We start from the raw sequence: 15808 nt of genomic DNA, 5'->3' as shown, positions 1-15808 counted from the left end.
TGTATGTTGTGGTCCAGCCGGTGCGTTCGGCTCGCATTCGCATCGCCAGCACACACACTAACATGCGTCAGTTCCGCTTTTACTCAAAAGACTGCGCTGCCAAAACTGTCGCTCAATCTCAGGCAGAGTTTCCAGTCTTCTTGATATGGTGTTTTCGCTAATACGCATGCGTTGTGAAATATATCAAGGATTAGGGGCGGGTGAAACGGCTCTTTTGCAAGAGCGGCTCTGAACTGACTCATGGTTCACACGATTCACGAGCGTTGACAGTTCGTGGTGTCTCGGTAAACTTCGGGTTCGCGCGAACCAAACAGTTCTGTTGCGCCCAAAGAACCGTGGTTCTTTTTCGTGAGCCGTTCGTTCTTTCGCTCTTTTCTAAGAACCGGTTCATATGAACGGCTCGTGAGCCGTTCGCTCATCCCTAGCGAGAATGAAAAGAACGACGAGACAAGTTTGCACCTCGAACTGAATATAAATTACCGACCACAAGACCACTGCCTCGAAAGTTTGACATATATTGTATACAATCATTACTAACTGATTGGCAGCGATGCCAACCTTCTTTTATAAAAAGCTGGAGAAATTCAAAATAAAAAACTGGAGAAAACTGTATATATAAATTTGAAGCTTTTGATGCAGAAATTAATTAGATTTTGGTTCAAAAATGATGCACCGTATTATTGCATGTAACCAAAAAGGCAGAAAGAAAATTTTTGCTGATGGAGATTATAGTCACTGGCGTACTTGAAATTGAGTGGATTTTGATTAATATCTTACAACCGAGGGGCATGAATGCACAAAATACTGAAAAGACCATACATGTGATGAGAATGAGCTCAAAAAATGTGGTGATGAACAGAAAACTGGATAAAACTGGAACAATTTTCAAAAAACTGGAAATATTCAACCTTCAGCTGTTTCGCTGTCGATCTTCAAAAAAACTGGAGATATCCAGGAAAAACTGGAGGGTTGGCAACGCTGCTGATTGGTGTATATTGGGGTCAAAGTATTTTGAAGTAGAAGGTAAGATTATAGGGTCATGATGTATGTATTGTGATGGGAGCAAAAAAATAGTTTCCATAGAAAATTGTATGGCGTGGCGAAACTATTTCATTGGTGTTAGTGAAATATAATACGGAGGATCATACCTTCTACCTTCAAAATACTTTGTATTGGGGTGGCAATGGACTTTGACAGTTTTATTTAGAAGAAGTGTTCAATGTTTCGCCCTCACGTACAGTTGGCAAAATTTCGATTTTTTGGATAACACCCGACCTCGACGTTTTATACATTTCTAATAACCCGTTCACATGATGTAATATTGCTCATCTTGGTTTCAAATCCCATACTCCAAATTTTCCGTGAAAACTAGATGTATGTATGTTTCAAGATACGCGATATCACGTGATATCTGCTATAGTATGAACAAGGCATAAGACATTTGGCACAAAAAAACTATTACAAACTATGCTTTTCTTCAGAAGTCGAGAAAGTGAAATTTAGACCAAATACTCCTGAATTCCGATTGAGCCGAAATTTTGCATTGCATTGGATGTTGAATTTACCATTTTGGATATTAGCCAACATTATTTCATATTTGCTACCTCTGCAAGTGCACTTTTCGAAAATTGGCTTCCGTAGGGACGTTGTTTACTATCGTTGTGGGTGTTTACTATCAAGCACCAATTTTTTGATTTCGGTAGAAAAGGCATATGCGCTTATTTTTCAACTATGAGTAGCGGGGTTCCTCGTTAACTCAAATATTGCAAGTGTTGAAATAAATTTTCGTGTATATGCCGTGCTGCATTCTGTTCTGCATGGTGTCGCGCTCGCCATTTTTGTTTATTTGAGTTTGTGCTGCGGATGTTCCGATTTTTTTATGAATTGGGTTGTTCAGCTATATCAGATATTTCTATCATCTGAAAGATCTGAATTTTCTAAGTAAAACGTGATTTAAAAAAGATTCTATCATCGTCCTTCGCTTTTTAAATAACGATTTGAAAAAGCTTGAAATTTGCTCGAAACCGCTACAATGACAGTTCGCCCATCTACCAACTGTCATTGTTTTTATTTGTTTTTATTTAAAAACCGAAGGAAATGATATAAAGTTTTAAAAAATCACGTTTTACTTAGAAAGTTACACTCTTTTGGATGATTAAAAAAATCGGAAATCCGTGAATAGCTAAACAACCCAATTATACAGGTTTGGATTGCTCTTAGTGCATCCGAAACAATAGACCATTTCACGAACTGACAGGTGTCACGGATCCTGCTGATGTTGATGATGCTTTCACGTGCATTATGTCAGCGGTTCCAAACTTTCTGTCAAAATTTCGTTCATGAATCAAGTTCACAAACGTCTCGTGAAATGGTCTATGGGATGAGCGACAACGAAAACTCTTAGTGGAAAAAAACCGCCAAAAGAGTACACGCGGTAAAAGAAGATGGGAATAAACTAAAAAAGCCGTATCGTTAGTAGATGTTGTGAACGAAAACTCGTTGAGCATGATTGATAAACCAGAAAACGCAAACAAAACAAAATCTCCATATATATAGCCAAAAGCCAAAAGCTCTTTTCCCCACACGTGTTTAATAGGTTGTTTGCTCAATTGAAATGACACTGACAGATAATTTTTATTCCAATTTTGACAGTGTCGCCACTCTATATATTTACAGGCACTCTACTTTCAACAATGGCAAGGCCAATTTATTTTTTTAAATTCTTTCTGGCATCATTGTGGAGTATGAATGCCAATGCGAGGAATATATCAATAACTATCGATAACGATGAAAACTCAATTCTATCGATAGCCGGCCACTATCGATAATAATTATCGATAGGTTTCCCCTGGTAGGTTTCCCATCCCGCATAAACAAATACCATACACTAATTGTTTCCCGTATAGTATCTTAACCATTTATAAAACAGTCACATAACCATTTACATACCATATCAGCTTCAGTTTTGACCATCTAGTTCATAGTAAACTGAGAAATAACAATTTGGTGAACTAGGCGTTAGGTATGGTTACCATTCAAAAACAGCGATTTTCCCGAACAAATTTTTTCGATATACACGATATGGTAAACTAATAATCCAAAATTTTGTACTAAAACTATTCTTCAAATAGTATAAATATGTTATTTTGCAGTAGTTTCCAGTTGTTCAGGTATCATTTCACGAATGGTATATTTATATTGATTTATATTCTGATAATCGTTCGTGGAATAGTCGTGATATTGTTTTGAATATAAAGATTGTTAGTGGCGATTTCTTTATTTTTTGCAAAATCATGTTTTTGTTTTTCAGCTGCAGATATCATCACTTGCCAGCCATCTTGCACATTTCTTTTTGTGACTGGTCATATTTGTATTCTTCCAGGCTGCGAGGGGCGCTGTTTTGCATTTGTCGTCGTGCAATGTGGACTTCAACATCGTTCTGCTCGGAGATACTGGAAAGAAAAAAAGGATTGTATAAATACTAAAGCCGAAAGATTTGTGACCAATTTGATTACCTTTCATTAAAGTTTGACAAACACCTGCGACTACAGCGTTTACTGGAAAATATCTCTTCGTTTTTCGATGGAGTTTCAACCGTTGAAGGTGTGGTGGACAAACAGTGCTCACTATCCTATTTGGGGATACTGAATATAAATAGTTTAAGTCATTCAGTTTGGTACAGTGATGAAAGACATTATCACGAACAGTTACCATACTTCATTAAGTACAGTTAAAATCCTTACCGCTTCAGCAATGGTTTTTGATTATGCGGGATCCCTAATCTGATTTTCATACATCAGCTAAAATAGTGTAATTAGGTTGTTTAGCTATTCACGGATTTTTGAAATATATCATTAAAAAGAGTGTAATTTTCTGAGCAAAATGTGATTCTTAAACATTTTATATCGTTTTCCTTCGATTTTTTTAAAAGAATAAAAATCGTTCTAAATCACTTGAATGACAGTTGATACATGGGCAAACTGTTATTGTAGCCATTTCGAGCAGTTTTATTTCGTGATTTGAAAACCGAAGGACGATATACAATTTAAGAAAATCACGTTTTGTTAAAAAAAATGCAGCTCTTTCAAATGGCATAAAAAACTGGTATAACACAATTATCTGAGCAAAACGTTATTTTTAAAAATTTTATAATGTTTCTTCGATTTTTAAATGACGAATAAAAATCGCTCTAAATTGCTTGAACGACAGTTGGTACATGGGCAAACTGTTATTGAAGCGATTTCGAGCAGTTTTAATTCAGGATCGAAGGATGATGTAAAATTTTTGAAGATCACGTTTTGCTTGGAAAATGCAGCTCTTTCAGATGATACAAAAAACTGGTATAGCTAAACAACTCAACTGTCTTATCGCCAAAACATCTTTGTATATAAAATCACAGGAGGGTTGTGTGCAAAGCCACGACCGCGAGGTTGAAGTAGAATACTTTTACACAGCTACGGCTGCACATTAACCTACGGCCGGGCGAAACGGTTCACGCCGCTTTTCGCGTTTAGCCTGGCAGGGGCCTAATGTGCACGGCCAACACAATAGAAAGGTGTTTTCACATTGAAAATTAGACACGGCTTTACTGGAGTAAGTGTTGGCAAATGCATCTACCGCTAATACCGCCGCTATCGTACGAAAGCGCTTCGTTTCATGTGGGGAATAATATCAACAACGAAAAATGACGCGCGTCTAAGCACACCCGAACTGTTTCGCCATGCCGCTTCCATTTACTTCCTTATAACATCCGCCTCATGGAAGTACCGGCTGCACCTACCGCTGAGGCTGTTACCATACTGCTACTGGTACCCAAAACTATTAACTCTTCAAATTAAGTGTTTTATTTGTCCTCAAAAGAACAATTGTTCAATTCCATATCGGATATAATACAATCGCAGCTCTGTAATATTACTGACAGTAATATTCTTTTGAACAAAATGATCCAACTTTTCCATTAGAGGAAGTGCCGGCTGATGTACGGCAAAAATCTTGCCCGATCGCTCGCGTTGGCGTTCGTTCTCAGGCAACGTGATTTGTTTAATTTGAAGGCAGCCATAGGCGCAACCCGCTGATATATTCTGTACCGCTGAGTGCTGATATCTGCTGCTGCTGCTGTCAACGTTGTGGACGGTCCATCCAGCTCAACTTCCGACTAATGAATGTAGCTAGTTTTCCCAGAAACACTCTTTTATAGCCGAAGGGTGCTACGTAATAGGCCACGCCCTATCAGTTCAGTTGTTCCATTCACTAATGTTCTTCAGACAAATTATTCCACAATTCGCATTTGATTTTTGTATCCAGCGAATAAACACCGATGGTGCTCTCACACACGCAACGGTTTTAACCCGTATCTTATTGCGGTTTGTAACATCAAGCGATTTCGTTTGCTCGTTGTTGCGTGTTGCATCATGTTGCAACTTGGCAGCTGGGAGACGACGAAATTCTGTTTATGCTGATTGATTGAATCGACTTCATATTAGCTCTGCACAGTCGAACTAACTGCTTTTGTGAATGCGTTCTAACATGGCAGTTTATTTTTCAATGTCGGTTATGCTGATCGCAGCCTTTGCGCTGCCCTTACAGCGGGGGGTTTACTAAATAAAGTAAAAATTAGACAACTACAACAGAATTTGATTGCATCCCGCACAGAATGTCTGCTTGTGTTGAATTCAGAAAATTATTAACCTTCAATTAATTTTTTATTTGCCTTGAAAAAAAGCATTTTGCGGTTCAAAATCGGTTGCTAATTACAACCTTTGAGCTGCCCTAACATTGAGGGAATTAAGATACACGGACAACATGCACTGTGGAAGCTACTTTACATTCAGTAAATTCGACGGGTGCGGACAGATTTAAATTGCTAGGATGCAACACAGAATGCTTGCTTGCGTTGACAAAAATTATTAACTTTCAATGACTTGTTTATTTGCCTTCAAAAAGGCATTTTGATTTCCAAAATTGGATTTCCTGATGCCAATCTTCATGCTGCCCCAACACGGGGGGAATAATGGCTGTCTGGCGACACACGCTGAGAAAAACCGCGCTGCTCCTGAGACGTGGTGACCAACCACAGGGCTAGTGCTGCTGCTTAGGAAGGACGACTGCTGTTGTCGCTGTCTAGAACTATTATGAGCGGCTCCGGCTGAAACAGGCTCTTATATAGGCCAAATAGCATGTTTTCAATTGCAAGGTATATGATCCTGTCGACCGTGCTTGGGAAGCAAGCATATAACGACCAATCAGAGGTCGAATTTTTCGTTTTGACAAGGCTTGACTATTTTCAATAGTACAATAGTGTGAATAATAAAATTACAATTATCTTATTTTGGGAAGAATCTTAGAAGATTTTCCAATCTATTGCTGCAAGAACGAAGGAAATCCATCGAATACTAACCGATTTATTAGCATTTGAAATTGGACATCTTTTTCAATTTTTTCGGTTTTAGATTTTCATTTCACATCCCTATGTAGCCGAACTTCCTGAGAGAAGTATTCTACTTCAATACCTCTTTTCGGCGGTGAAATTAGTCTTATATGGATAGTCGGAACAAATGCTGAAAATGTTTTTTTTTATTAAATAATATGTTAGTTTCATATATTCTCGCTTTACTCAATGTAAATGTAAATTGGTGGTCACCAGGACACGCACCGTTTGGTCGAATGACCCACAAACAGCCAATCCTTGTCTATCGGGACTCCAGTCGAAAGCATGCACCGGTTGGGTTGATAATGTTGTTGCATTTAGCATTTCTAAGCTTCCAACAACACCTTGTTGTTCTCCGCTGTTCAGTGTTTTGACTCGGGTTTCTGGATAATGGCTGAAAAATTTTTAAATCAACATTTTTACCAAAATTATTTTTATTAAGACTTACTAAAGCCACAACCGAACATTTCCTGATCCTCCGCATGTTGCAAAAATGTCACGATTTTGAGGTAAGTGTTTAACCACCCAAACGGTTGACTTTGCTCCATTGATTACACCGTTGGTACCCAACGCCTGACCAACGTTCTTTTCCGATAACCTTGCAAATCCTTTTTCAGAGTGCTGAGTTCGCATGTCGAAAACGTGCAATCCACCTTCCAGAGTGCTAACAACAAGCTTATTCATTTTAATATCTTTTCGATCGAACTCGATTCCGCAAACACCATTTTTTACATTGGTTGTCCACCGTTCCTTCATTACACGAAGATCAATGAGTTTTACATCACCATTATCGTATCCTGCTACTACCGAACGCTCTATACAATTGTAAGAATCTCCAAACCCTACAGCCCAACAGTCTCGGATCTCAGCTGGACTATTACCTGTAGCACTAATATGCGCAACTGGATCGTTTTTCTGCCTTGGATCCCATACCTTAACTGATCCATCTCTGCCACCAGTTACGATTTCTTGAGCTCCGCAATTGACTGATGTTCCTCCAATAGCGTCTATTGCATTGATTATTCCAGCATGGGCCTCAGCTTCGTATATCGCTTCGTCTAATCGTTCCACATCATAAATAGCCAATTTACCGACGAAATCACCAGTGGCCAGCTGTGTCTCACGCAGCTGCGAAGCTCCAAATGAGCAACATTTGAAAGACTTAGGTTTTTCCGTTTCATGTAGCTTGTCTAGTTCACCACTGTTAAGCTGGTACACCTGTATTATACCGGTTCCTTTTGGTTTCGAACCAAGCACCACAAACTTCGCTGAGCAAGGTATCCACTTTACATCAAACAACGAATAGTCTAACGACTTTTCGATATGTGCTATCATTTGAACAGAATCCATAGCTGCTGCCTGTAAAATAATGTCTACTATATAGAAGTACACTTCAAGCTGGATAACCTACCGTGCGAAAGAAAGACCTATTCTCTAAATCATGTTTGGTGGACTCTGTAATGAATCCGGAATAAATCGGGGATTACTTTTTTTAAACGAAAAATATGTTGCTACGTAAAATAAACAAAGCCCAGGTGGCCGTTTTGTTAAGCACAGGTTGTTATGCTTGTTATCAATTATCGAAACATTTCATACACCCTGTACACATTAAACGCAGGGTTGTAATAGGCGATACTTACGGAGTACATTGTGATTAGGGCGAAAAAGCTAGATGATACAATATTTGCGCTAAAAATTTATTATTTCTCTTTTGAATTATAACTAGTCTACAATCGATAAAGAACGCTGAAGAATGCAAAAATTTCTGCTTTAATAATATTGTACCTTAGAGTCAAATTACTCATGATTGTAATTCAATACTATGCAATTTACAACAATATGTATAGCCCACTACTATTTACTGGGTTTTTTATTTGCCTTGAGTCATAATTTGCTTTGCTCAACAGTATCGCTCGTCGTATGTACATCTTTTGATTTATAATACATATATATATATATATATATATATATATATATATATATATATATATATATATATATATATATATATATATATATATATATATATATATATATATATATATATATATATATATATATATATATATATATATATATATATATATATATGTATATATATATATATATATATATATATATATATATATATATATATATATATGTATATATATATATATATATATATATATATATATATATATATATATATATATATATATATATATATATATATATATATATATATATATATATATATATATATATATATATATATATATATATATATTGATTTATAATATATATATATATTCGGACTACTTCGTGATAAGGGCGAATCCTTGCTTGTTTCGCCCTAATCTAGTTTCGCCCCAATCCCCCGCCCCAATCTAGTTTCGCCCTAATCACGAAGTAGTCCGGATATATATATATATATATATATATATATATATATATATATATATATATATATATATATATATATATATATATATATATATATATATATATATATCCACAATTGACTGATGTTCCTCCAATAGCCGTCTATTGCATTGATTATTCCAGCATGGGCCTCAGCTTCGTATATCGCTTCGTCTAATCGTTCCACATCATATATAACCTCGTTGTATTTTCTACGTGACGATTGCGTTATCGAATTCAGTCAATCAGCAGCCGGTTCAAATTGGTTGAATGTAACGGTGACCAGCTGTCACGTCTTGTCTTAGGTAGTGTAATGCTTCGCTGAATACCTCCCACCCCTGAGCGTGTTATGTATTATATGAATGATCCCTAATAATATGCGCAACGAAAAGTGCTCAATACTGATTTGTGTATGTATAAATGATAAACGGTATTATGTCTTGCAAAGTTGTAGAGTTGTAAGCTAATAGATGATTTAAAGAAAACGGCAACTCATGGAAAATGTCATGTCGCCAATCTCGGATACGTTATGACCCTCATCGGCAATTTTATTCGATAGAAGTAATTGACAAACACCCTCGCGCGATCATACAATTCAGCAAACGTTACCATGCGTGACATAATAGTATTTTCCAATCATGTTTGTGAGATCTACGTAGTGTGGTGAAAAACAGGTAACAAAAAAAGCCAAATTTTTGCAACGTTTATGTAAAGTTGTTCTTCTGTTATGGTTCGTTTAGCCGTTATCACGTTCCGCTCCAGATTTGTGTCTATTAAGCCTGTAGTACACTCTTTGTCTAATAGTCAAATATTTGATCTTCTGACATAATGGTCAAATTTATTTGACATCATGGTTGTTGTTTGCCCGTGTTTGCCCCATGTTAAAATTGGAGAGTGACAAATAATTATCTTTGACCAAATTTTTATCTGTCAAAAAGTGACAAATATTTGACGCTCGGTCAAAGAGTGTACTATACAGGCTTTAGCTGTATTCGATATTTTTGACAGTTTTGTATTTTGAATGGAAATAATGTCGACACGGTAAGACCAGCACAGGGTGAACACAACACATGCTCTTAATGTTTAATGTGTACCAATTATTTTATCGAGTAATAAGCCAATAAAACGTGCACAGTAATGCTGTTGTTAAATTTTGCAGGCAAAGAAGGTATGTATTGTGTGTGTTTATAATAGATTTCCTCGTATCATATTTGTTCCAAAATTTTATCAACCTTTACGTAGAATGACCCAAAATTTACGTGCCATAAATAAATCTGTACGCATGAGTTAATCAGACGGCATTCATACATCGTGTAAAAATAAACTGTTATATTTTATGAATATATATTAGCACAACACGCATGTAAAATTTTATTAATTTGCTTTTCCTAACATGTTTTATTTACAATTACAGATAACCCAGAGCTATCTCAACTTTGTACACACATTGAAAACTGTGATTGGTTCAAATGTTTCAATAGCGACTCGTTCCAGCTAGTAGCGGCAGGAAATCCAGCTAAAGTTGACCGGCAGGAACTTCTTTTGACAGCAATTTCTGCTCTTTTTGCCTTTATTCAGGATAACTTTGTTGGACCGAAGCTACCTACTGACAACGTAATCAAACTTTCACCAGAATTTAACGCACTTGATTTCGTCAGCACAGATGGCGAAGAACTGGACGTGAATGCCAGTTCATCCGAACTGTTGTGCATTTGTAAAATCGCATTCGATCATCTCATCGAAGATTCAACGGATCAGGCAAGCATTGACGAACGTTTGTGGTATCTTCGATATCTACTAATATATCAACGATGTTTGGACGATCTAACACATAGTTTATATTCGAAATTTAACCGGAACGTCGAGTATTTGGTAAAAGGACTTGATAATATTGATGACTGGAATTTGAAGCTACAGGTCCATATAGAAATAGTACAAGGGTACGTTTTGTTCAAACGAATTACAAAGTCAGAGGAATGGATGAATTTATTGAAGAAGTTCTCCGGTATCGAATTGACCGTTGAAGGTGTACTTGGCGTAAGAACAAAATATCAACAAAACCCTTTGCCGCAGCTAACTCTTCGAACCACAGGATTTGATACACTGTTACTGAAATCGTCCATTGAAACGCATGGACACATACATCTTCCATCAATATTAAAACTGGAAGATGATTTACGCTTAGAAAAAGTCAAATATGTCGCTGAACATGAAAATACGGATGTACAACTGCCAAGTTTAGTACAGGAAATTGTACTGACTAATTTGTATGTCTACCTAACGTGTGTTTGAAAGTTATATATGACAATACTTATTTTTCAGACTCTATCTGAAACACTCCCAGCCCAAGGATAAATTAACCAATGAAGAGTTGCAGCCGTACATTACTTCTTTATTATACCAACAGCATGGCCCTTGGTTAACAAGAATTGCAACTCTGTTTATCAATATTTGTGAAGAAGCGAATCACAAACGAACTGTTGATCGTTCACTAAAGCAATGCGAAGAGCTTGTTCATCTCCTGACGTCAGACTTAACACCGGTACGAGATCGGTTATCTTACGTATTCTGCTCGGGAGTAATCCCTCGTTGGCAAATTAAAGCCAAACTTGGGGATCTTATGATCAGTTTGGGAATGATAAAAACTGCCTTAGACCTTTACCTGGAATTACAGCTTTGGGAAGAAGTAATCGCATGTTATAATTTATTGGACCTACGACACAAAGCAGCAGACATTATCAGACAGGAAATAAGCAAAAAACCAACAGTTTTATTATATTGCTTGCTGGGAGATGCAACGGATGACACCAACTACTACAGAACTGCATGGGAACTGTCCAGAGAAACCAGTGCAAGGGCCCAACGTCATTGGGGTAATTTTTATTTTGCTAAAAAACAATATAGCGAAGCGATTCCACATTTGCAAAAGTCAATTGAAATTAATTGTTTACAAGGAACAACTCTTCTCCGGCTTGGTTTTGCCGCCTTACAGCTTGAACAGTGGGAAGTAGCTGCTAAATTTTATAGGTTATATACGTCCCTAGAATCACACGGGTTTGAATCATGGAATAACCTAGCTAAGGCCTATATTAAACTGGGAGACAAAAAACGAGCCCATAAAATTTTGCAAGAAGCGCTTAAATGTAATTTTAACAATTGGAAGGTATGGGAAAACTTTCTTATCGTAAGTATCGACACGAAAAACTATGAAGATGCTATAAATGCATATGAGCGCCTTGAAGAGCTGAAGGATAAATTTTACGATCCAGAAGTTTTGGAAATTTTGACTAAAGTAATCTCTGACGGAGCGCTGGATGCAAACGGTAATTCGTCACATCGGTTTGCAAAAAAGATGCTTAAAGTTCTTGGGCACGCGTGTGCTAAAAACGTGGCTAACGGTTATTTGTATGAGCTATCTGCTCGTCTCGAATGTGAAGATTTACTCAAAAAGGCAAACAAGTTACAGAACGCTTATCGCGTGTATACACAAACCAATAGTCACTGGTCAAAAGCGCCAGACAGCTGCGAAAAAATACTAAAACTGTGCGTTCAATTGTGCCAAAGCAGTTTACAGGCATATCTGGACGCAAAATGTGACGTGATTAACTATCAAGCGGCAAAATCGCAATTGTCATCGGCAAGACTTACTGGCCAAGGATGTCTCCGCGCAGCGAGCAATGAAAACTGGGAGCAGCATGCTGACCTGGTTGAGCAGCTCAGAGATATTGTACAAAAGCTTACTGATGAGTTAACAAAAGTAAATAAGTAATACAAGTTTGTAACAATGAGTTAGTTGTAATATGTTCCTTACAATAGAATAAAAACCTGTATGATTTATAATATGATTGATATGATTTTGATGATAATTCCCAGTCCTAAGCGTTGAGCAGACGATGGTGATCCTAGATCATAGGTTTGATTCTGTTGGTTGCCGAGTCTATGTATAATAGACAGAGTATCAAATTCCGAAGCAGAATGTAGCTTTAAAGCTTTACTGAGATAGAATACTAGTAACTACAAACTAATAATTAGTTATGTATTAAAATGAGGTTGCTCTTTTACAAATAAATCAATCGAATTCAACTTAATAATTCAATTATATTATTAGGTAATTACACGAATAAATTTTAATGAGTAATTTAATTATCGCGCACAAGCTTTTTTACTACGCCATTCACAATTATTTGACTATACTGTAACTATGCAAGTAAGAGCTACAAGATTTGCACTCGCTCGATGACACAGATGTCATGTAGCTTTTCTAATGCTTTAATGAAAATGTTGATTAAGAAGCATATCTTTCTCATGTTTTTGTTAATTCAACAATATATTCTCTGATGCTATTCAACTTAATTTATTAACAAAAAATTTGCCTGCTTGTTTAACTTTTAACAGCATGCAGGATACTGAATATTTTGCAAGTTGATAAGGTGGATGCAACTATAGACTTTCAAAGGCGAAAGAAAACGGATAATTTCGTCTTGTAATTTGTGTCCTCGTCTTTTGTGTGAGGCATTTCACTGTTAATCTCTTCCACCGAGAAAGCAACGCTCGTGAGAATTACGTGTGGATATATGGGCTTTACACGCGACTGTAGAGAGCATTTCTTGCGTTCTACTTATGCTTGAATTTATATTCAAAATTTTTTCGTTCTCGTAACGACAAAGTGTAATGTATACTGCCAAAATGTTAATAACTGATCAAAGTCAACATCGTTTCAGATATTCTTTCAAAATGTTCAGAAAAACTTCGTAAAACACATGCGCGAATCAACAAAAACATGTGGAAATATGAGAGATAAACTTTTCTTGGTTCATCATCTAGAGTAAAAGAGAGCGTCCGGCCGGCCGAAGCGGCCAGTTTCAATCGGTCTTCGGAAGAGTTCAGACTTATCCTTGTGGAGCTGCTAGGAAGATTTGTTAGTTCGCTTTGAGTCATTCTCATTTTCACAAGTCATCTGAGCAAAGTACTGTCAGCGGTATATTGTGCCACCAAACCGCAAGCCAGGCGAAGCAGAAATTTTCACCGTTCTGTCGTGTGTTTTCTGTGGAGCAAGCTTCACGTGGAAAAAGGGAAAAGTTATATTTGGAATAGAAAAGATCCCTGCCAAGTTAACGTGGTGTGGAGCGTCGTGAAAAGCGTAGTGATCCGAGTAAATCGATTAAAGGTTGAATTGCGAAGTGAAGTTAAACTATAAACAGTGAAACTATATCGTGTTTTTTTTTATCACTTTCTTGTTAAGTCTACTGTTCGAGAACTATCCACTGTTCCATCCCAAAGTGCAGAAAAAGAAGGAACGACATTGTTAACTTTCTCGGGTGTTAATTCTGTTATCATTTTTTGTTTTATAATATCAATTTTTGTGTATGCTTTGATAGAAATAATTGAAAAACAATTTCATCACTGTGAATTTCAAAGTGTTAATTAACTCCAGTTAATTTGCGAGATTACCGTTCACTATATACTATCGGAAAGGTTCAAAACCAAACAGGCAAGAATCGTTCATCAAACTATATATTATATATTATTGAAATTGTAATCGGTCACATTGCATTGACGTCAAAAAGAAAAAGAAAAATATAAAGAATAGAATGAACTAGAGGATGCTGCTAGGCAAATAAGCGTGAGCAATCATGAGAGTGTAAAGATGAAATCTCTTGGAACTTCAGTCCCTTCTGGTTACATAAGTTGGGCGACATTCTTTCCTGCTCTCCTTCTGATTATCGGAGGAATGAGAAGGTCAAATGAGTACAAAAATCTGCGAAGTTTTTGTGTCTGGAAGATAAATCATTGATATAATAATGGTTTATATCATTATTTTTTTATTTATTGTTTTATTTGATTAAATAGTTTAAACATTAATTAATTTATACCTATTAGCGACAAACTGTCTTGCAAAGTTCAAGTGATGATTACAATGTAAACATTCATGTTACTCAGAGCCAGGTAACGAAAAATTTGAAAATTCTAAAAAAATGTGCATTTTTCCTTAGCAAAATGTGTTCGGCTATTGAAAGAACTGATTTTAGTTGAGTTTAAATTTCTGAGATATAGTATAGATATAGTTGCTGCAAAACTTCTCACGCATTATAGATCCATCAATGTTGTTGTGTAAGCGCTACGCGTAAACCTCATGAAATCGGCATCCTTCATCCTCCCCGTTGAGTGGTTTTGAAAACGCAGGGAAACATTGCTTTCTTTCTACACAAACTTCGTTGGTATTCAAACCCTACTGGCTCAGGTTCGAGCCACTTATGCTTAAAGTATCGACTTATGTTTTAAGTATCGAAATGCTGCTAGGCAGAACCGAAAGAATACGATATGTACTGAGTATTTATAACATTTGCGAAAATGTTGGTCATGTTAATCAGTTTTCAACATTGCCGATGGTCTCGTGATACTATTGGATGTGGAAAATCGATCGACAGTAAAACTCCCATTGACTGTGTGAGTGTGTTAAACTCACGCTGGTGGAAAACAACGCAAGGTCACGCAGGGTAACGGATGAAAGGAAGAAAATCTTTTCCACCGCTACCCATGGAAACGGACGACTTTGTTGTGTTTTTCTTTTGCGATAAATGGTCATTTCCACGAATCTCACGGCATAGTAAGAGAATTTCGTAGAAGCTTTGTGAGTGATCAAAACATGCCCTTAACATCTGATTTATGTGAGCAATTTAGCGGAATAAGACACAAGAACATGTGTCGGGTAACATAAATAGGGTAGCTCATGGATTCGGCAGGCGTTCTGTTTTCGTCGCTTTTAGTTGCAAAATCTTACAGTTTGAATTTTTTTATCTCAAGGCTCACACCAGGTTTTCCATTGTACATTGCTGTTTCAGAATGAGTCTAGAAGGTCCTTGAGTGCTGAGTTCAGGATAATTTCTATGTGGATTCCCTTTTTATTTTTGATTTCATCTTTTGGTGTTGATAATAGTAAGAAAAGCTATTTTTCTGCAGCAAAAAAGTCGTAGTCCT

At 36.7% G+C, this 15808-nt stretch overlaps 2 protein-coding genes across 3 annotated transcripts; one reads left to right on the top strand and one right to left on the bottom strand.

The window, feature by feature from the left end:
* Window positions 1–6423: 6423 nt before the first annotated feature.
* Window positions 6424–7982, bottom strand: LOC129722614 (dynein axonemal assembly factor 10). Of its 2 annotated transcripts, XM_055676209.1 has the most exons (4): window positions 7839–7982; window positions 6876–7786; window positions 6614–6821; window positions 6424–6557 (listed from the first exon to the last, which is right to left on the bottom strand). In XM_055676209.1, exons 2-3 carry the CDS (start codon window positions 7775–7777, stop codon window positions 6614–6616), a joined length of 1110 nt encoding a protein of 369 aa, XP_055532184.1. In that variant the 5' UTR covers window positions 7778–7786; window positions 7839–7982; the 3' UTR covers window positions 6424–6557. The 2 variants fall into 2 exon arrangements, with proteins under 2 accessions (XP_055532184.1, XP_055532183.1); XM_055676208.1 differs by lacking the exon at window positions 6424–6557 and having other exon boundaries at window positions 6575–6821.
* Window positions 7983–9563: 1581 nt separating this feature from the next.
* On the top strand, window positions 9564–12663 carry LOC129722613 (tetratricopeptide repeat protein 27). The gene is made up of 3 exons (XM_055676207.1): window positions 9564–9998; window positions 10245–11097; window positions 11153–12663. Exons 1-3 carry the CDS (start codon window positions 9968–9970, stop codon window positions 12597–12599), a joined length of 2331 nt encoding a protein of 776 aa, XP_055532182.1. The 5' UTR covers window positions 9564–9967; the 3' UTR covers window positions 12600–12663.
* Window positions 12664–15808: the final 3145 nt, after the last annotated feature.

This window comes from Wyeomyia smithii, chromosome 2, assembly GCF_029784165.1.
Source record: "Wyeomyia smithii strain HCP4-BCI-WySm-NY-G18 chromosome 2, ASM2978416v1, whole genome shotgun sequence".
In the NCBI taxonomy this organism is placed as follows: Eukaryota; Metazoa; Arthropoda; class Insecta; order Diptera; family Culicidae; genus Wyeomyia; species Wyeomyia smithii.
This window is presented reverse-complemented; position numbering and strand designations above follow the sequence as displayed.

Bases quoted from the DNA above. Each gene is read 5' to 3' on its own strand.
- LOC129722614 (XM_055676209.1), bottom strand. From the start codon at position 7,777: ATGGATTCTGTTCAAATGATAGCACATATCGAAAAGTCGTTAGACTAT. The intron at 6,822-6,875 runs GTAAGTCTTAAT...AAAATTTTTCAG, and splicing joins AATGTTCGGTTGTGGCTTTA to CCATTATCCAGAAACCCGAG.
- LOC129722613 (XM_055676207.1), top strand. From the start codon at position 9,968: ATGCTGTTGTTAAATTTTGCAGGCAAAGAAG. The intron at 9,999-10,244 runs GTATGTATTGTG...TTACAATTACAG, and splicing joins AAATTTTGCAGGCAAAGAAG to ATAACCCAGAGCTATCTCAA. The intron at 11,098-11,152 runs GTATGTCTACCT...CTTATTTTTCAG, and splicing joins GAAATTGTACTGACTAATTT to ACTCTATCTGAAACACTCCC.